Here is a 22,472-nt window from a genome sequence, read left to right as displayed (position 1 = left end):
GAACAAATCCCGGAAGAGTGGTGTATTGGAATCGTTTGCCCGTTACACAAAAAGGGTGATCAATTGGAATGTAGAAACTATAGGGGAATAACCCTCCTTAATACAGCCTACAAAATATTTTCGAGTACCTTATATAGTCGCCTAAGTGAACATTCAGAGGAGCTTCATGGAGAATATCAAAGTGGTTTTAGGCCTGGTCGATCAACAACAGACCAGATCTTTGTGCTAAGGCAAATACTGGAAAAACCCAATTAATTCAATATTGACACATACCATCTTTTCGTAGATTTTAAATCGGCCTATGATAGAGTTCTAAGAAATAAATTGTATGAAGCCATGGATGAATTCCATATCCCTGATAAACTGATAAGATTGGTTAAGGCTACAATGCGTAAAGTTGTTTGCAAAGTCGAAATACAGGGCGAACAATCACAGGCGTTTGAAACACATGTTGGGTTGCGACAAGGAGATGCGCTGGCGTGTCTCCTCTTCAACATAGCTCTGGAGAAGGCGGTCAGAGATGCCTGAATAGACAATAGAGGAAATATTTTTAATAAATCATCCCAAATTTTGGCATATGCAGATGACGTGGACCTAGTTGCCCGCACAACACGCACGCTAGAAGAAATGTATACCACCTTCTCAAATGCCTCAAAAAATATGGGCCTGCAAGTAAACGAGGAGAAAACTAAGATTATGGCATCAACACCCAACAATAGAGCCAGAAACATCGGTCACCAATTTACGGTTGATAACTCTACCTTTGAAGTGGTGGACAAATTCACATACTTAGGCTCCCTGATCACCAAAGAGAACGTAATGACGGAAGAAATCAAGCGAAGGATAATCCTAGCAAACAAACGCTATTTTGGACTGAGTAGACATATGAGAAGCAGAAACTTAAGCCAAAAAACAAAAATAACCATATACAAAACCCTTATATAACCAGTGGTGACATATGGATCAGAGGCATGGACCATTTCCAAGGCAGATGAAAACCGTCTGCTTATATTTGAACGAAGGATCCTGAGAGGAATATTCGGTGGCATCTGTGAAAATAATGTTTGGAGGAGGAGGTACAACTACGAGGTATACCACAGATATAAACAAAAATTTGGTGGTAAACACGTAGTATCTCTTCTAAGAATAAGAATAGGAAGACTAAGATGGGCAGGACATCTAGCAAGATCACAGCAGAACAATCCTCCTAGAAGAATCCTTATGCCACAACCTGTGGGAAGTAGAAATAGGGGTAGGCCAAAACTCAGATGGAAGGATGGTGTGGATGAGGATGGGAGAAAAATAGGCGCAGCAAACTGGCAACGGTTGGCAATGGATAGGACTGACTGACGTAATAGACTTGGGAAGGTCGAGGCTCTTTCATAGAGCTGTAGCACCATTGATGATGATGATGATGATGATGGGAATCAGACAAATGGGTGCCGCTGAGGTATCGCGTGTGGGAGCCGTGATGTCTACCTACATTGAAACATGCTCAGAGTGAGTGGACGTTTCCAAGGCGGAGAGCAGATGAGACGTGATGTCAGTTGCAGTGCTGAAGGTATGTGAGGATGGAGGGCTTTAGTGGATAGGTTCTCGCCCCGGCGAGGACTGCGGATGAGGCCACCGCATGTGCTCTACTGCAATTTCAGCAGCGACGAAAGAATCACGCATAACCAGTGACTCACTGGAGGCTTACGAAGATTTTCTTACCCACTCCCATCTTCAAATGTGAAAAAAAAGGGTTAGATTAAGTTAGAACCTATAATCGCAAATGATGTAGTAGACTAGTACCCAGGAAAAGTCCACTAAATTATATTCGATTCCACATATTAAAAACTCGAAACGTTTGAGTGTTTCTCGAGATATTTTGACACGTTTTTGGGCACTTTGTGAGTCGTTTCATAATTGTCCGTCAAAAAAAACTGGTATCATACTCCTCCAAAAGAAAGGAGATTAAGCAATGGATACAAAAAGCGTATCCATCAGCGAATACACAGTAGAAGCCACAGTTAGAATGCAGTGCAGGTAGCATAGGGTAATGTATTTCTTACCGGAGAACGACCGACCACATTGCCGTTTTGCCCCGAGCGGTGCATTAGGACCGGATTTAAGAATCATAGCACTGGAATGTATGCGCACACAACAATTGCCTATAAGTTGTAAACACGCACCTACCACAGTGATGCATGAGCGGCATCCATGCGCGCCGTAAGACTAACACTGCATTATAACTCTGGCTTTTACTATAGAATAAGTTTTTTCGGTAGAAATAGTTGGCACATGTGTTTTATGATTTTCTTTGTCGACTAAAACGTGCAGACTGATAAATAACAACTATTATACGACTATGTTTGAACAACACTAATAATACTGAATTTATATTTTTAATTCATATACCTCTAATTGCTCATTAGCTTCAGACCGTAATAAACATGCTTGGGCTTTATTTCGCTCAATTGTTAAAAACGTAAATTAAAACTTATTTGGTTCTTAAAATAAACTCTTCAATTAATACAGAAACACCGTCAGAATTATATTTACGGTATTTACGGTCTAGATAATTCAAAATTTATTTTAAAAAATTCATCCATTCAGCCAACTTAAAAATGTAAACTGCACATAGAATGTTCGTTTTAATTGCATTAAATACGTCCATTATCAAAAAATATGTAAAATCGTTTAATACTCACGTATATTTAAATTTATCTCCAGATATGAGCATTTTTGAATAAACATTCTGTACACATTCGGTGACGTTGGTGGCCATGGCGGCCATGAATCCAGTCAATTCAAAACTGACTTCATTTACAGAACATAAAGCTAATCCTGACATCACAGGAATGAGACTTAAGTTAACATACAGTCCAGTTTGTTCCCCTAAAAATTTAATATGAAATATAAAAGTTCTTCAAACTATCTTACAATACAAATCGAAAGTTAAAATTTCATATTCTAGTTGGTATTAATACTTTTTTCATTATTAATTCTAATGAAAACGCATTTTTCTGATTATTACGCCCTCATTATCCTTAATATATATTTGAATATAAAAATCGATGATACACCAATTAAAATATGGCAGAGGGTTCAATATACAGTGAGAGAGGCAAAATTAAAATTATGGAATAAATTCACTTTTAATTATTTTGGATAATTTAAATTTTATAATACAGATATAGGTACCATTGTCCCTAGAGGCTCATACAGAACTTGTTAGAACTCTAGGGAGCTATTTAAACACTGAAAGGTGTATTGAACAATGTTTAGAAAATCATGTAGTGCCATTTGCCCCATTTGTTGGAGAAAACTGATGTCTGATGAAAGTCTGTTGCAAGATAATGCTCATCTGCATATTGTAAGAATAACATGGGATACATGGATGACATTGGGATTCCTTTAATGCCATGGCCTCTAAGGAATCCAGACTTATATCGGATAAGTCTGGACTACTTGGGGTTCTTGTGGTACATTCTAATAGAGCATGCAAGGGATATTCATGGTAATGCATGGCACATTCGACATAACCGTGTTGAGTTTTAAATCATTAATGACTTGGAACAAGCAGTTCATGACAAATAGGAGCAAATCCCTCAGGAAGAATTTGCTGCCTCAGGAAGAATTTTAGTTTCTTTGCAATTTTTCAAATTGTTTTAATTCTCCTTTTTCATTGTTAAAATCTTAATTTGTAATACATTTTACTTTTACATTTGGTTTATTAGTAGTCATTTAAGACCATCTTAAATCTTAAACATTATTAAACACCCGTTTTTAGGAAAAATATGGGTGTCTGGTTAATTTTGCCCTCCAGTAAGTGTATGTTTAACATCTGGACTAATCTTAAGTTTACAAAAATGAACATGCGCAGTGTATATAAGACTTTTACTTACCTAACAAACATCTTGAAATCAGCACTGTAAATAATGGTGCTGAACTTTTTATAGTTTCTGTGAAACTTACTGCTACATAATTCAATGACACTAATCCTAATACAACCGTAAAAAACCTGAAATAATGGAATATTAGCTGAATTAAAAATTTCCTAGAAATAGTAATTCATCAAAACTTTTGCATATCTTTAATGTGGTGAGGGATAAATTAATATAGTAGGTAGTCATAAGGTATCTTCTATTACAAAGTTAGAGATGAAATTTGGCACCACTATTTTCTTTAAATTGGGTATTAAATATAAAGGAAAAGTGATCATTCCTTTGAGAGACTACAAATTAGAACATAATAGGCAAATGGGTTGTGAGTGATCAACAATTTCTAGATCCTGTAAGAGATCTATTTTTGATTTTGTAGTTGTACTATGCTAAATGAATGGGTTTTGTGTTTTTCAATTCTTATTTCCACATAAATCTTCCTTACAGTTCCCTGATGGCCAGTTTCACCAACGACAAATAGTAGTTTATTTGACAAATAACGTTATTAGACCAATTAATCTGACACATCGACTAATAAATTTTATTCAACAAATAACTATTCACAGACAGACAGACAAAACAACCTAAGTAAATAATAAAAAATCATACCTAAAACTTCCAACTAAAACCATATGTTTATAAAATCCAGGAGGTTTACTCAAACGTTGTGTTGGTTTATACATCCCACATGGAAAATATAACTGTATAAACCCACATGTGGCAGTCATTAACATTTGACAGGCAGCTGAAACAATTTAGTAATTAAAAAATACAATAATTACATTATTGACATTTACTAGGTAGGATTAACAACAATTAACTTTACTGAGAATTACATTTTATTATTTTATTTGACATTTTGATTTACAAAATAATAACATATTATAATTCACATTATAGTTGATTGTGCTTTAATCCCATCTAACAAAAAATATCTATGTGAAACATGCTACAACAAAACAGCTAGATTTCTATCAGCCTAGAGAACAAGCTGGATTTAGATCAGGATACAGTACTAACGACCACTTACTAGTGATAAAGAACCTGAAAGGGAAGTCTGCAGAATACAACAAACCATTGGCATTGTATTCATAGACTACTAGAAAGCATATACCATAAGCCAGCAGAAAATGTTCAAAGCCGCATTTACTATTGCCTTCCATATTTGTCAGTCCTGTGCCACTAATTCGCATTGTCACACTCCCATTTTCTCTAGATCTTCTTTGACTGCATCTTTCCACCTTTTTCTAGACCGCCCTAGAGACCCTCTTCCATCTGGCCTTTCCCAGAACACATTGTTTATAAGGTAATTGTCGTTACCCCGTATCACATGCCCTGCCCATCTGAATCTATTGGAATTTATATATCTGACTAGATTTTCTTTTCCAAATAGAGACTCTAGCTCGTTATTGTGACTGCAGCTACATTCGTTTGTCATGCTGTCTCTGCAAGGACCACACAAATCTGTTCAGAGTTGAGTAAATTAAACTATGTATTTAAATCAGACCTAGCCCAACACCGAAAGGTACGAATGGGCTTAATTGATTAAATAAAATAAATAAAATTTAAATCAGACCTACATATATGACTCAAAAGGAAAATCTTAGATCAATGTGTGTTACACAGTGGCGGATCCAGGGGAGGGCGATGGGGGCGATCGGCCCCCCCTATCAAACCAAGTTATATATAAAGATTATAAAAACATTCATTTATTCATTTATTTTTCATAGAAATTTAGCCAATCGTCCCCCCCTCTCTTGGCCTCTTGACGTTGCTTTATCCTGCTGGATCCGCCACTGGTGTTACATGTACTGGAGAGTTACATGTTATTCTGGAGAGGAAACATTAACATACAAAAAAGTTGTACATCTATAAAAACAACAAGTCATATCGAGGGTTTAGTGTCAAACAATGTTACCTACATTTTTTGTGAAATTGAGATATCTCTATAATCGAGTTCACCGTTTTCGACTTCATTTAGTAACAAAAACCTGTATCTCTATCTGAAGCAGATTTCAAAACACATTAAACGTTAACTACCAATTGTGAAAAAAATGTTCATGTCAAAAACATCTAAGAGGTGATAATGTTATTTCACAGTGAATTTCGTGATACATCAAAAACAGTTATCGACTGTTAACGTTTATTGACACTAATAATTTAAGCTGTAATTGTAGACAGCGTTATTATTATAATTCGTATCTGTTTGAAAAACGTCATTTTGATACTGGATAGCTAAATACATTTTTGTTTATTTTCGATATTGTTCGATTCTACCATCTGATTACTCATTACATGATAACATGATTACAATAATCTGATTACTCATTACATTTTTTAGTTTTGCCGAAGTTAAAAGAAAACATAGATGTTATTTTCTTATTGCCTGTTACGTATATATTTGTCGTAATTATTTAATATTTTGATTTTGTCAGTGTTTAACAGAAAAATGTCCAGTCGGAGCACAAAACTTTGTATGACAGAATACCAAGCATTAGCGGGTCGTGGATCTTCTGAGGTAGCCTCTTGCCTTACAAATACAATGAAAAGTGAAGTTACTAGGAAAGACTTCGCTTTTATGTCTGAAACTTGTTCGAGCCAAAATGGAAATTCAATTGTTGTTTCCGCAATATTTCTGTTTGCTGTTGAAACACTAAATATTTCAAAAATCGACCAGTTATTTTTAGAGCCCTGACATTCCCAAATAGAATGTGATATGGCCCATGCCCACATCGAAAACGCGAGTAAATGGAAATTGATGATCCATCCGGATGGTATATGTACAGTCAATAAAATGGCTTTAAAGAAATCAAAATACGAAGTAGTTGAAATATATCAAGAACTTCAAATTCAATTGATTAAAAATAAAAAAAACTGACATTGAAGGAAATGTCAAATGGTTGAACATAGTTTGGCTACAATATACATATTATAAAAGAAGACACTGCACCCAGTTATTTCAAATATAATTTTAAATCGGACAACTTTACGAAATTTAAAATACAGAGAAGGCAACTTCGAACATTTTCAATTAACAAACTTGTGCCAAGAAGAAAATATGACAAACCGTTAACGATTAATAATAAAAAGTTAAAAGGTTTAGTAGAACTCTGTGAGCAAAAATTAAAGAACAATATCACTTCTTTTACTAGAATCTTCAAGGAAGGGATGATGATCATAATGAAAATGTTTCAGAAGATGAAGGTGTTTAAAGATGGTATAAGTATTTAGATATTTTTTCTTAAGCTTAATATTTGTATGTTATTAGAAAAATAAAGTTTTTTATTTAAATACACTTATTAACATTCTTCTGATCTAGGTCACGAAATTAAGATAGGTAAGGACAATCAAACAACCGAAGTATCCAAAAGAGTAATACAAGGATGGGCAGCATACGGAGCTCTTAGGAACGTTTTTAAGAGTGACATTCCAACTAATATGAAGAAAAAAGTTTTCGACCAATGCGTGCTACTGGTGATGACCTAGGGCGCAGAAACATTATCGCTCACAAAGAAAAACGCACAAAAACTAAGAGTAGCGTAGAGAAGAATGAAGCGATCAATGATAGAGGCCACTCTGCGAGACAGGATTAGAAACGAAGATCTGCAAGCTAAGACCAAAGTCACAGACGTCATTGAAAGAAGCTGTAACTTAAAATGGACATGGGCTTGACATGTTGCCAGAGTGAAGGACGGAAGATGGACTCGTAAACTAGTTGAATGGAGACCAAGAGCCGATAAACGTAGCAGAGGAAGACCACCAACACGATGGCAAGATGACTTACGAAGGACAACAAAAAACTGGGTACAGCAAGCACAAGATAGAACACTTTGGAGACAAACAGGGGAGGTCTATGTCCAGCAGTGGATTGAGAGAGGCTGATGATGATGATTAACATTCCTAATAACATTCCATATAAGTCTTGTATACTTTAATATACCTGCTAGATTGACACGAAATCCACAAATATTCAAGGAACAACGACATGCTACAAATTATGGTCAATATGCACCAATTAGTAGATTGGCCCTGTATGGAAACAAGTTTAGTCATGTAATAGTTCTGTTTGGTTCTTCAGTTTCCTCTATTAAACAAGAACTCGGGCGTCTTGAATTTTGAATTTAAAAAATTAAATAGATTTAACTGTTATAGTTAATTCAGTTGTTTTCATCATTTACAAATAATTTATATTCTTTTTTATTTTTTATGTTTGTGTTTTATAGTTGTAGTTTTACATGTATCTAAATTTTATATTTTCATTATTATGACAAAAGCTCTGCTTTATTGTATTTTGTATGTATTGGGTTTATCCCATTAATAAATAAATAAATAAATAAAAAAAATAATAATACAGGGTTAGTGCTGCATTGGATATCCTGAAAACTTTGAAAAGATCATCGAAATTAAGTTAAAGTCAAACTGGATATCCTGAAAAAAAAGGGGAAATTTCAGGAAAATTTTCGCCACATTTTAGGGAAATTACATTTTTACATTTTCACCCAGCAGTACTAACCCTGTAGTAAAACTATTATTATCAGGTGCGACGTTAACGGTTACAAAAAATATATATCGGTAATATCAAAAAGCGTTATCAGGTCATTATTAGAAAAAAAGTCTATTTTTTTCTCTGTAGAATATCAATAACCTGTAATAATTTTTACAATATGTCAAAGAAACCATGATAATACTAAGTATATAAATTTACAGATTTCTATTGTAATGTATTTTGCCTCCGCAATCACAAATTTGTTGGCTGATATTACGTTTCAAAACAGTTTTTCGCATTTTCTGCCACTTTATGTTTTTGTAGTTATTGTTGTTTGATACTAAACCCTCGATATAGCAGAAAACCCGTTGGAAGGCCACCGAAAAGGTGGAAAGACAATGTACAGTCACAACAACAACTGAAACAGAATAAGAAGAAGAAGGCAAAAAAGGTAGTGAACATTGAATTTAAATGGGTACTTAGGACTCGCCAGATTATCACACAACCAATGGACAAAACATACTATCAAGCTGAGGCTAAGACAAGAAGCACTAGGGAGCAGCTTGCAGCGAACGCCTACCAACCAGATGGACTGACGAGCTGAAGCATGGATACAAGCCGCACAAGACAGAGACAGATGGAAGGAGTTGAGGGAGACATGTCCAGCATTTGACACACACAGGTTGATGTTAATAACAATGGTTTAGCTGTTAGCTAATTGAACTTTTCAGCATCTTATCTTTCAATTACATTATTTATTTATCATTTAACTTTACACTCAAAATGTTTCTTAAGTTCTGAGCATCAATCAAAAATATTTTTGTATAAATATGTAAAATTTAAGCTCACCTAGAATTGCTGGATTTCCATTTTCATAAGTTAAAATATATTTATTTAAGAATAATGAACAGCCACTAAAAAAATACCACAGTAACAAAAATACGATAGCCCTAATACTGGTAAGTCCATGTTTATGTTTCTCCAATGGTACTTCTTTTTTAATACCATTGCTTTCAACTTCTTTTGTAGTGGAACTTATCAATTGATGTGTGTCCATATTAACATAACAAACTATATTTACTGTATTAAGTCACAGAGAAAATGTTTCATTCGATATTTTTTTAAAGAATTTTTATACTAATACACTTGACATAATGTAGTAAACGTATACATTTCGAATAATGTGGTTTTAACAAGGTTTTCCGTCTTGTTCCAACCGATTTCACTTTCACCTGCCGTGTTACTGTCATTGTGTCATTAATGTCAGTGTCAGTACTGTCAGTGTCATTTGTGACGTTTATATAAAATTATCGTTAGGCATTTTCAAATGTTGTGAGTGTAATAACAATTTTAGGAAATAAAATAGGTATGAGCTACTTTACAACGAGTATTTAAAAGAAAAATATTATTTTCTAGAACAAGTACAGATTGATTACCATAAACTATCCTTTGGGGTAATATTAACTATGAATCATTTGAAATTGTTGGTAAGTAAACAAGTGAAAATGCCTAAATGTCAAAATATGAAACGAACAAAAAAGAAGAAACAAAAAATTCTAAAAGTATGAAGTATGGTTAATATTTACATTTCAAATTATTTATTACTTGCAATATTATTTTTTGTATCTTTTATTTATTCCAAAAGTTGAGCAATATGGGCTTAGGTATTTTATTGTTTGCTACCGCCTTAAGCTTTATTAGCGTTCATTCAAGCATTATCGGAAAACAGGTAAGAGCACAAAGTTCATTTTTTTTGTATAATACAGTAAAACCTGGATATAATGGACTAATTGGGGGGACGAAGTGTCCGTTAAAGCCGAAAGTCCGTTATATAAAAATAGGTTTAAAATAACTCAAACGATTTAGTGATTTACAAATGTGTCCTCATTGTGTTGTAATAAAACTTATATTGAAATTCTGAATTGAAATTTTGAAGCAAAATACAGCGTTTTGGGTCCACTGGACCGCGTTGTTATGCAGTGTATCCTGGTATGAGCAGGGTTAAGTATGCATATTATTAATTAACAGGACGTTTTTAATTTTTTTACATTCAAACCAATATTTTGTCCGTTATATCCGTAGTCCGCTAAATAGAGGTCCGTTATATCGAGGTTTTACTTATTTATATATATTTACGAGCAAAGCTCATTGCAATAAAACATTACAGAAGATATGAAGAACTAACAAAATATTACAAATATACGTAAAATACAATAAGATACAATAAACACTACGACAATAAAGCAAGTCAAAAAGTAAAAATAACAGGTAAAGATATATAATCACAAGTTTAAAATATTCAAGAACATAAAACTAGAGGGTGCAATCCTTTAGCGTTTTTAAAAATCGCGAACTATCCGCAAAGAAATCCACACAATTGGAGCAAGCATTTGCCTGTCTAGAAACCCTCGAGATGAAAGAATTTGCAGTGAAGTTAGTTCTGCTGATGGGAGTATGAAACGTAGATCTTGAACGTGTGATTCTGGAGGGAATATGTAAACCTACTTCCTCCAGGAGCTCAGGGCAGTCGTGAATTGAATTTATAATATTATACAACATGTACATGTCCTTCTTTTTCCATCTGCTTGATAAGGTGTCAATGTTAAGTTCTAGTTCAAGATCCATATAATTCCAGTCTCTACGGTTTGTTTTGAATGCGACGAACCTAAGGAATAGGTGCTGGATCCTTTCAATCTTACAGTTGTATGTCTCATAGGCGGGTGACCAGATGCAAGATGCATATTCCACGATTGGCCTCACCATTGCACAGTACAACAGTTTAAACGATCTCAACTGCTTAAAGTCTTGGGAGCATCTTTTAATAAAACCTAACAGTTGAAGCGATTTTGAGATGATATTGCTTATATGAATATTGAAAGATAGTCCAGAGTCAAGTGTAACTCCAAGATCTTTTATGGATGTGACTGTTGTGATATTTATATCACCTATTTTGTATGTGAAAGAGATAGGACTTTTCGAACGTGTGAATGAAATGTGAAAACATTTGCAGGAGTTGAGAACCATGTCATTGTTGCTGCACCATTCATTCAACCGATTCAAATCGGACTGAAGCCTTAAACAGTCGAGTGGATTCCTAATGTGGCAGTAAAACTTAACATCGTCAGCAAATAAAAGAAATTTCGCATATTGGAAACAATCTTTTATATCGTTAATAAAAACATTAAACAACAAAGGTCCAAGATGAGATCCCTGCGGTACGCCCGAAGGGACAACTATTTCATAGGAAAAATAGCTGTAGAGCTTGACGATTTGTTTTCTGTCCAGAAGATATTCCCTAAGCCACAGCAGAAGTGAACCATGTATCCCTAATCACTGCAATTTTTCTAATAGAATATTGTGATTAACTCTGTCGAAGGCCTTAGAGAAGTCGGTGTACAGGGCGTCCACCTGTAGTCCTTCGTCCAAGGCGTTCAGTAAGAAGTTAGTATATGTCAGCAAATTGAGTTCAGTTGACTTATGGCGCCTGAAACCAAACTGCTGTTCCAATAGAACACCGTTCAAGGAGGGTGTAAGGAAATCGCAGACAAGTGATTCGAATAGTTTAGGAATAGAGTTTAGGATACTAATAGGTCTATAGTTGGACACAAGACTTTTGTCACCTGTTTTGTGTAAGGGCAATAGGAAACTGTATACTTACTGTATAAACTTGCTAAACTATAAACTTGAAAACTTTATGAGAAAATCATGAATGTCTATGACTACCAAGTTCCACAAGTAGGTTTGAGCCACTTGTGTGAAATAAATGGTATGGAACTCAATATTAAAAAGTGCCAGTTAACCCATTCGCTACCGATGCACACCAGTATGTGGTACGCCAGTATGTATACCGATACGTTATGTGGTTAATTCAGTGCTTCAGTCAGGTGCCATTCTCGCGCCAGCGAGTGATACTGTTACTTCAGTTAGGTGCCATTCAACAAACTGGCTCCTAGTCTAGTTCCATCCTCTTCGATCAGCAGTAAATTGGTTAATGGTGTTTAATCATGGAAAACAAACCAAATGTATGCTATAAAAGGTTTTCCTTTAGAATCTGTAACCCAAGATAAACTTTTGGATGTTGTGGCTGATTCCAGTGTATCATTCATAGGTAGGGTTACCATAATTTATTAAGGTCCAATCCGGACAGGGGTAGTCCAAGGAGTTGTAGAAAATATAAAATCGGAATTTTACTGTGTTGCTACATCTACATTGTACATATATCCGAAATGCACATGGCCCATGGCACTTTAATTAAAAGTACAGCTGTTTCTCTACAATATGCAACTAACATCGAAAATCTCTGAAAGTTTAAAATTAAAATACATTTACAGCTATGCTTTAACATACTACACTTAACTAGGTACTGCGCAGAATGAAATTTCCCACTGGTAGGCCAAGTGTTTTCCATTTTTTTTTTTTGGTAAAGAAAAAAATCCGGATATTTCTCATATATCCGGACGCCAATCTGGACATGTCTTTCAAATCTGGACTGTCCGGATGAAATCCGGACGTATGGTAACCCTATTCATAGGGCACATATCGGGGGCATAGAATCACACAAGTACCTACACTTTGTTTTATTTTCGTGTACAGATATATTGAGGGTTGACCGTTATATATTGATATGCATGTGCAAATCAGAACTATATACGTTCATGTGAATCTTAAATCCATTGAAGTTTGATATGTTTGTTCACAAAAATACCGAAAATATTAAAAATGTAGTTATGTTTGTGTGACCCTAAGCCCCTGATATCGATGACCTTTTTTGAAGGCCAAGACAATATCGAAGGCATTTTAACATGTTGTGTGTGGATGTAATGAGGTAAGACTTATACTCTAAACTGAAATTAATTTTCATCTTAGAAGTTCATATATCCAATGGCATACATGCGAGCCGTCTGCACATTTGTGGCTCACACGTATGCCATCTGCACGTAAAGCGTTAAATGCTGGGCTTTATCAAACTCTGTGTGAAGGATTTTATTAATATCCCTTTCATTAAATTATTATACAAGTTTAGTGAGTCCTCACTTGGGATTACTGCTCATGTGTATGGCCCCCCACTATAATGCTCATATTCAGGCTATTGAGAGGGTTCAATATAAATACCTAAGATTTATTTCATGTAAGAATCACCACAGCTAACAAAATGAATTACTCTAACATTGAAAGTTCTGTCAACATCACAACTCTTCAGGTCAGACTCATGCACAAGGATCTAACTACTATCCTGTATAATCTGTTTCAGTCCACAACTGTTAAAATTAATGAACTGAAAATTAATTCCATGTCTCTTCTAGGCAAACCAGGATTATCAAACCTTTGCAAATTACCCACCATAGAACAAACTATGGATATAATTCTTATCTTGAATTGTAGTCTGCAATTCTGGAATGGCAGATAGTGGATCAGTCTGCTTTATTAAGCTTACTCCATATGTACACATCAGGTGGCGTTAGGTCTGGTGAGTGCAATAGGTATAGAAAATCAATGCCACATGAAATAAGGAAACTCCCTGGCCATGTGACAGGTTACCCTGTCCTGTTTTCTCCACCTTTTTGGTATGACCGAAAATAGTACTCCACTATAAAAAATTTTTCTGCAAAACTGAGAACCATCCTGGAGTACCTAACATTAACATTACATTCACATAAGTTATAACGACATTCAGAAACCACTTACTATGTTTCATGCATTACACATACAAGTTTGAGGCGTAGGCATTTCAATACTGTTTATTTTGCCTCATACTGTAATATTGTATTAAAATTGGCAATTACTGGTTGACAAATAAATAACAATAATAATAATGTATTTTTAGATACTGAAATGGATCAACAAACCTACATCGAAAGAAAAAGAATTAACATCTAAAATAAATGAGTTGAAGAAAAGTCAAGAGAGTGTTAGCATTACTGAAAATTTCTCCAAATACTCAAAAATTCAGAGGCAGATTAACAAGGTTGAAGAAGAACTTTCCAATTCTCGAAATGAAAGAAACAATATAACGATTCAGTTAGGTTTTGCTTATGGTCCGAAGGTTGTGCTTGGATTTTTGTTAGTTACATTATCTATTTACTATAGAGGTACACCCATTATCACCCTAGATAATAGTATTGATTTAACACCATTTAGTTTCTTAATATCGTATCCACATGGTGCAAATGCTGTGTCTTTTCATTTTTGGATCTTGTGTAGTTCAGCAACAGCTAGATTAATAAAATTAAAGAATTGATGTTTTATTTGTAGATGTATTATTCCTTGACAGCATTACACAGATTTGAATTTTTTACCCATCCAGATCTGTGAACCTAAGGACTAAACTTAGACTGGAATATCATAAATTATATCAATACCACCAAATTACAAACCTTGTAAATTCACTGATGACTCAAATTTGCTGTTCTGGGAAAAACATTAGAAACACCTGTCACAATGACAGAGCAAACTCTACACAAAAATTTTGAATTCAGTTAGGGCCCGCATTAGTTCCCCTTGCAGAGATCCATTATGTTCGAAAAGATACTTCAAGAGAAGAAGAAACATTTATGAGGGTTTGTGTATAGCTGAGATGTATTGGGATAAACCGTAATCGTACCCCTTCCTAACTGCCAAAGTGTCATGGCCGCCGTCGGGACCTATTGTGCTGACATTTACAATGTTTACATATAGAAAAGTTTATTTTTTTCTGCTTATAATGCCGTTTTCTAAAGATATTAGTGAACAAAATCGATTTGCTAACAATATTTAATATATTTTAAATGTGCTAAAATTGGATTCAACAGCAAAAGTCGCATAAATAACATATAAATGACGAATTTGTTTACCTATTACAAATGGGGTTATGTGGTTGTAACTGTTTATTTTGGGAATAAAATGAAAATGATCAATTAAACGACTGGAAAACTGTAAGTATTACAATTAAAACATGTTTATCCTATCACAAGAGTTCACTTCATTTTAAGAAAGCTAATTATTATTATACAATAGACATTTATAAACTGCCATGTACTTTTAAGGTTACTTTTGATCTGTTTTCAAAGCTTATGATTAAATGTTACCTCTTTATTAATTAGATTTGCCAACAAACGATGCATGATTAAGGCCACATGCAATTCCTTTGCTAAAGTCATAAAAAAAGTACAAATACAGTTAAAAAAATTATTTTAAAAAGGTCTCTCAAAAGACATGAAAATTATACAACAACTCAAAAAACTAGAGAATGTAAAGAAAGCCAGGTTATTGGAAATGGAATTCCTGTTTAATTGAAAGCCAGTAAACTATCCAAGACTTTTCAGAATCAAATGTGTCAACTTGTAAAACGATTCTTCTGACATTTTCAGTAAAAACCAGATTATCCTCAAGAAAAATTCTGTTTTAAGTGAAACTCAAAGTCATATATATAAATATAATTTTGTGAATGTGTCATCTTTGAATGAAACAAATTTTTTACCTAAACAAATAAATGTTTGGATCTAATTAAAAACAATGCTGAATCAAGTACAGTAGAAATACAATCCTTTGAACTTCTAAATGTGATTGTTAAAAGTGTCGAGATAGCTACTGCATAGGGATTCGAAAGGGATAGACTTGTTATGAACGCACTTGATCATGTACTTCTTACTGTTATAAAGTTGAAACAAAACTTATTTTATGCTTTCTTATCAGTCACTTTTAATTGTGTATCAACTTTACGTGGTACATCGTGCAAAAATTGCTAAAATGCAAACATTATATTTATTTTCTGTGTTACATTGGATACTATGATTGAATGTCTTCCTCTTTTAGATAGTGAAGTGAAGAACATCTTGAAGTTCCAATGATGTTTCAAGATGAGATAAATCGAAATAATGGTTGTATGTTAGAAGGACAGAGAATACGAAGAAATGTTATTGCTGCATACTTAGTGTAGTGAAATACAAACTTCAAACATTATAATATATTTTTTTATTTCAAACATTTCATATGATTATGAAAGAACATCTTCCTCTTTAAAACAATGAAGAAGTGAAGAACATAATAAAGTTCCAACGAAAATGATTCCAGATGAGGAAAATCGAAATAATGGTTGCATGTTACGTGTATAGAGAATACGAAGAAATGTTATTGCTGCAAACTTAGTGTAGTGAATTAAAAACTTATTGTCAAATACAAATCAATTTATTTCATACTTTTATAATATATAGTGGTACAATTTTATATGTGTTCAAATAAAAATATTAATAAATAAAATACAATAAACACAAATCATGTATATCTTACAATGAATTACAAAATCAAAAATTAATTACAAAAATATCAAAATAAATCTAAAATATTAAAAAGTAACCCATAATTTTTATAGTACCTACATACTTTGGTTGGTACTCTAATAATTTGGAAATCCATTAAAGTTTGTAGATGGAAATTGCAGGTATCTAAAAAATATATAAAGTAACTCAACAATCTCTTTTCAATTAGGGTTGCAGTTGATAAAGATGAATGACCCTTGCTCGGGAAATCAAATGTATCTAAAAAAAATTAAGTAACAGCTTTCTAACAAAACAATCTTAGCACTAAACGGAAACAAAGATACTGGTAAGTATTAAAACATTTTTTGAAAAATCTTTCTGAAAGTGAAAATAAAGACTACTCTCTATGGGAACAACTAAAACTGGGTATGCTTTACAAAAAAATGTATCCAGAACAAACTTCTTCTCTATAAGGCAATACTACTACAAGTCTGGATGTACAGGATTTAATTCTGGGGAACTGCCAGTAACATAATATGCAAAGACTACAAAGATTCCAATCCAAAGTCTTTCATGATGTCCGATTTTTTTAGTACCACTACCAAATATCACGCTAAACTTAAAATTCTTACAATGAAGATAGCTAAAGCTTGAGTACACATAGATAGATCCAACCAAATAAATAAAAACAATTAATGTATGTAAAATGTATGTTAGTCTTCTTCCACTTGCAGAAGATATTTTCAGTTGTTTGTGCCACTGTGAACTTAAGATCTCTAATATTAACTGATGATAAATTTATGAAAACTGATTTTAAATATTAAAAACTTTCAGAGATATTTCAATTTTCGAAACATCTTATAAAAGAGTGAAAAATATTCAGAGACACCTTACAGCCATAAACCAGTAAAACTAAAATATTTAATGTTTTTGTATAAATTAATATTAATATTTATGAACTTTTTAAATATATCTTTAAAAATTTTATGATAAATAAAATGTTTTTGAGTAAAGGCAATATTTTTTTTGTATGGTAATAGAAAAGATTAATATTTGAAATCATATACAGCATCACATTTTATAAATTATAATCTTTTTATTATAAAAATAGTAATACCGTGTGTCTACGGATGGGGTGCCCAAGAGGAAAAACTTTTTTATTTTCAATTTTAGCGAAAAATGTCATTCTTGATAAAAACTTTTGCTTGTTCTAAAACCCCATAAAATGAACTAAAATTCAAGTTTTTCAAATCCTGCTTATTTTTATAGCCAATTTTATGTAAATCCCTATAAATTTTTGCACTAAGTTCGAAATTGTAACAATAATAACTTGGGAGAACAACCCTTTCACTTCTCTGGATTACGAAGCCAGACTTTGTCGTTCTCCTTGAATCATCCAATTATTTATTAATTAAATAATTATTAATACAACAATTTTAATAATGAAATTTATCACAAGATAAATTCTTTATTGATAGCTTAACATTGTCAAAAAAATTGACAATTCGCAAATTATTTATCGAAGTTGATAGGTACTAAGCTACATTGTGGCTTGGCAACACTAGATTATTGTTAAGATTTCAAACTCAGTGCAAAAATTTACATAAAATAGGGATTTACATAAAATTGGCTACAAAATTAAGCAGGATTTAAAAAACTTGAATTTTATTTCGTTTTATGGGGTTTTAGAACAAGCAAAACTTTTTATCAATAATGACATTTTTCGCTAAAATTGAAAATAAAAAAGTTTTTCCTCTTGGGCACCCCAACCGTGGACACACTGTATATAATTATAATACTAAAATCACAATAAAGATGCACTAGAAAGAAACAAACACAAGACATGATGAATGTTATGAGGAGCACTCACAAATCATGATTTACAAAGTTTATACATTGTAAATCATGATTCGGGAGTGCTATTTGTATCATTCAACATGTCTTGGGTTGTTTATTTCTGGTGCATCTTTATTGTGAGTTTAGTATAAGAGAATTACAAGTTTTATGTTAAATCTTCTGAATCAAATTTTTGTTAGGTATCATGTCACTCTTACTAATTTTATCCCATAAACACTTTGAAATAATACATTTTTTAGTTCCATGACTGTTATCAATTGTTGGATATCATATTGGCTACCATATTCGCTATTGTGGCTTTATTGACAGCAGCTCTAACTAATGATGATGGAGTCGATTTTCCATACTATGGTCTTAGATTGTTCAGCTATGATTGTGAGATTCTACCAGAACCACATTTACCTTGGATCTTTCTCTGAATTATCAAATGCAAAATTTCATATTTTTTAGGGTGTTTCATACCTAAGTATTATTGACCTAAGTATTCCAGCTTGTGTCTCTTTAGTCAAATGGAAATTATTATATGAAACTCTACAAGAACACATTCATATTATAATCAATTAAGTATATTAATTTTAATCACAAATGTTTATTGGTTGAGAGAGTGACTTTTTTACTTATGCTCAATCAAATATTTTTACTATTTTCTGTTAGTTTTTTAATAGTTATTTATGATATAAGTGTTAAAAGTACACATTTAAGGCACGCATGTGAAAGTCTGCAATTCACATGAGTGCCTTAAAAATGTACTTTTTAACACACATATCATACAATATTTTTTCTGCAAACGTAATTACAGAATAATATCTACAAAAACTTTTTTCTACAACCGTGTTAAAAATTCAATTTTTAGCACTCCATAAGAGCATTAAAAATGCTACTTTAAGGCACAAGTGCTTTAAAATTTTTATGGCACTGCAATTCGTATTGACCGTATAGACAATTTTGATGTAATGTCACAAAAATATAAAAATGGAATGTCAGTCAAGTTCAAGTAAAAGTTTTTGTAGATATTGTCCTGCAATTACGTTTGTAGAAAAAATATTGTATGATATGCGTGTTAAAAAGTACATTTTTAAGGCACTCATGTGAATTGCAGAACTCGCTATCGCTCATTCTGCAAACTTTCACATGCGTGCCTTAAACGTGTACTTTTAACACTTATATCATAAATAACTATTACTTGAACTGACATTCCATTTTTATATTTTTTTGACATTACATCAAAATTGCCTATACAGTCAATATGAACTGCAGTGCCATAAAATTTTTAAAGCACTAGTGCCTTAAGGTAGCGTTTTTAACGCTTGTATAGAGTGCTGAAAGTTGCATTTTTAACACGGTTGTAGAAAAAATAAATTTTATGTATATTTTATCTAAAAAAGTATTTAAGCACTTAAATATTTTTTCAAAAATAGAATATTTTTATGAACTTCTTTAATTCTTTTTTATTTTAACTTTAATGCAATCTGTTATCATTATAACAATATGACAGATATAAAAAATGACACAGTGGGAACTACACTCAGGGGTGAGAACTCTTTACATATTTATATTAATTTAGTCTACATTACCATATTTCTGACTTTTTTACAAATTAGTAACTACTATCTACTTCCCAGTGGTGTAGAGATCTGTAACTTTTCTTAACCCTCTAGTGCCCTAGTTTGCCTCAAGGCGGACCATAATAAAAATTTCCATGCTTACTATTTAAGTATTTTATAGCTGCAATACCGAAACCAGCCTCTGGACTAGATCAGATAAGCATCCAGCTTTTAAAAGTTTGGGTGATCAGACAGATTTTTACCCTATAATTTTCAGTTTAGCATGATATTTGGTAGTGGTACTAAAAACATCGGACATCATAAAAGACTTCGGATTAGAATCTTAATAGTTTTTGCATATTTGTATTACTGGCAGTTCCCCAGATTTAAATCCTGTACATCCAGACTTGTCGTAGTATTGCCTTATAGAGAAGAAGTTTGTTCTGGATACATTTTTTTGTAAAGCATGCCCAGTTTTAGTTGTTTCCATAGAGAGTAGTCTTTATTTTCACTTTCAGAAAGATTTTTCAAAAAATGTTTTAATACTTACCAGTATCTTTGTTTCCGTTTAGTGCTAAGATTGTTTTGTTAGAAAGCTGTTACTTAATTTTTTTTAGATACATTTGATTTCCCGAGCAAGGGTCATTCATCTTTATCAACTGCAACCCTAATTGAAAAGAGATTGTTGAGTTACTTTATATATTTTTTAGATACCTGCAATTTCCATCTACAAACTTTAATGGATCTCCAAATTATTAGAGTACCAACCAAAGTATGTAGGTACTATAAAAAATATATGTAACTTTTTAATATTTTAGATTTATTTTGATATTTTTGTAATTAATTTTTGATTTTGTAATTCATTGTAAGATATACATGATTTGTGTTTATTGTATTTTATTTATTAATATTTTTATTTGAACACATAAAATTATATCACTATATATTATAAAAGTATGAAATAAATTTATTTGTATTTGACAATAAGTTTTTAATTCACTACACTAAGTTTGCAGCAATAACATTTCTTCGTATTCTCTATACATGTAACATACAACCATTATTTCGATTTTCCTCATCTGGAATCATTTTCGTTGGAACTTTATTATGTTCTTCACTTCTTCATTGTTTTAAAAAGAAAGATGTTCTTTCATAATCATATGAAATGTTTGAAATCAAAAAATATATTATAATGTTTGAAGTTTGTATTTCACTACACTAAATATGCAGCAATAACATTTCTTCATATTCTCTGTCCTTCTAACATACAATTATTTCAATTTACCTCATCTTGAAACATCATTGGAACTTCAAGATGTTCTTCACTTCACTATCTAAAAGAGGAAGACATTCAATCATACTATCCAATGTAACACAGAAAATAAATATAATGTTTGCATTTTTAGCAATTTTTGCACGATGTACCACGTAAAGTTGATACACAATTAAAAGTGACTGATAAAAAAGCATAAAATAAGTTTTGTTTCAACTTTAAAACAGTAAGAAGTACATGATCAAGTGCGTTCATAACAAGTCTATCCCTTTCGAATCCCTATGCAGTAGCTATTTCAACACTTTCAACAATCACATTTAGAAGTTCAAAGGATTGTATTTCTGTAACTGTACTTGATTCAGCATTGTTTTTAATTAGATCCATACATTTAATTGTTTAGGTAAAAAAATTGTTTCATTCAAAGATGACACATTCACAAATATGACTTTGAGTCTCACTTCAACAGAATTTTTCTTGAGGATAATCTGGTTTTTACTAAAAATTTCAGAAGAATCGTTTTTACAAGTTGACACATTTGATTCTGAAAAGTCTTGGATAGTTTACTGGCTTTCAATTAAACAGGAATTCCATTTCCAATAACCTGGCTTTCTTTACATTCTCTAGTTTTTTGAGTTGTTGTATATTTTCATGTCTTTTGAGAGACCTTTTTAAAATAATTTTTTTAACTGTATTGGTACTTTTTTTATGACTTTAGCAAAGGAATTGCATTTGGCCTTAATCATGCATCTTTTGTTGGCAAATCTAATTAATAAAGAGGTAACATTTAATCATAAGCTTTGAAAACAGATCAAAAGTAACCTTAAAAGTACATGGCAGTTTATAAATGTCTATTGTATAATAATAATTAGCTTTCTTAAAATGAAGTGAACTCTTGTGATAGGATAAACATGTTTTAATTGTAATACTTACAGTTTTCCAGTCGTTTAATTGATCATTTTCATTTTATTCCCAAAATAAACAGTTACAACCACATAACCCCATTTGTAATAGGTGAACAAATTCGTTATTTATGTTATTTATGCGACTTTTGCTGTTGAATCCAATTTTAGCACATTTAAAATATATTAAATATTGTTAGCAAATCGATTTTGTTCACTAATATCTTTAGAAAACGGCATTATAAGCAGAAAA

At 32.4% G+C, this 22,472-nt stretch overlaps 3 protein-coding genes across 5 annotated transcripts in view; 2 read left to right on the top strand and 1 right to left on the bottom strand.

The window, feature by feature from the left end:
• LOC126884712 (solute carrier family 35 member E2B) overlaps positions 1–9,662 on the bottom strand; it is a 55,956-nt gene extending 46,294 nt beyond the window's left edge. The window contains exons 1-4 of one of the 2 annotated variants that reach the window (XM_050650836.1): positions 9,262–9,662; positions 4,536–4,671; positions 3,891–4,006; positions 2,694–2,880 (exon numbers count right to left, since the gene is read on the bottom strand). In XM_050650836.1, the coding sequence (XP_050506793.1) occupies positions 2,694–2,880; positions 3,891–4,006; positions 4,536–4,671; positions 9,262–9,469 (647 nt within the window). In that variant the 5' untranslated portion in view covers positions 9,470–9,662. The remainder of the gene's footprint in view (positions 1–2,693; positions 2,881–3,890; positions 4,007–4,535; positions 4,672–9,261) is intronic. The other variant, XM_050650835.1, reaches the window with a different exon arrangement.
• Positions 1–22,472, top strand: part of LOC126884717 (uncharacterized) — a 222,295-nt gene that overhangs the window by 189,137 nt on the left and 10,686 nt on the right. The gene's annotated exons all lie outside the window — the stretch shown is intronic.
• LOC126884718 (guided entry of tail-anchored proteins factor 1) lies at positions 9,745–14,657 on the top strand. Of its 2 annotated transcripts, none has more exons than XM_050650843.1 (2): positions 9,745–9,899; positions 14,237–14,657. In XM_050650843.1, exons 1-2 carry the CDS (start codon positions 9,879–9,881, stop codon positions 14,648–14,650), a joined length of 435 nt encoding a protein of 144 aa, XP_050506800.1. In that variant the 5' UTR covers positions 9,745–9,878; the 3' UTR covers positions 14,651–14,657. The 2 variants fall into 2 exon arrangements, with proteins under 2 accessions (XP_050506800.1, XP_050506799.1); XM_050650842.1 differs by lacking the exon at positions 9,745–9,899 and adding an exon at positions 9,908–10,141.

Source organism: Diabrotica virgifera, chromosome 5 (assembly GCF_917563875.1).
Source record: "Diabrotica virgifera virgifera chromosome 5, PGI_DIABVI_V3a".
In the NCBI taxonomy this organism is placed as follows: domain Eukaryota; kingdom Metazoa; phylum Arthropoda; class Insecta; order Coleoptera; family Chrysomelidae; genus Diabrotica; species Diabrotica virgifera.
Note: the sequence above shows the minus strand (reverse complement) of the source record. Positions and strands in the feature narration are given on the sequence as shown.

Coding starts and splice junctions, on each gene's coding strand:
- LOC126884718 (XM_050650842.1), top strand. CDS start 10,067: ATGGGCTTAGGTATTTTATTGTTTGCTACCGCCTTAAGCTTTATTAGC. Junction 10,142..14,236: donor CAAGCATTATCGGAAAACAG/GTAAGAGCACAA, acceptor ATGTATTTTTAG/ATACTGAAATGGATCAACAA.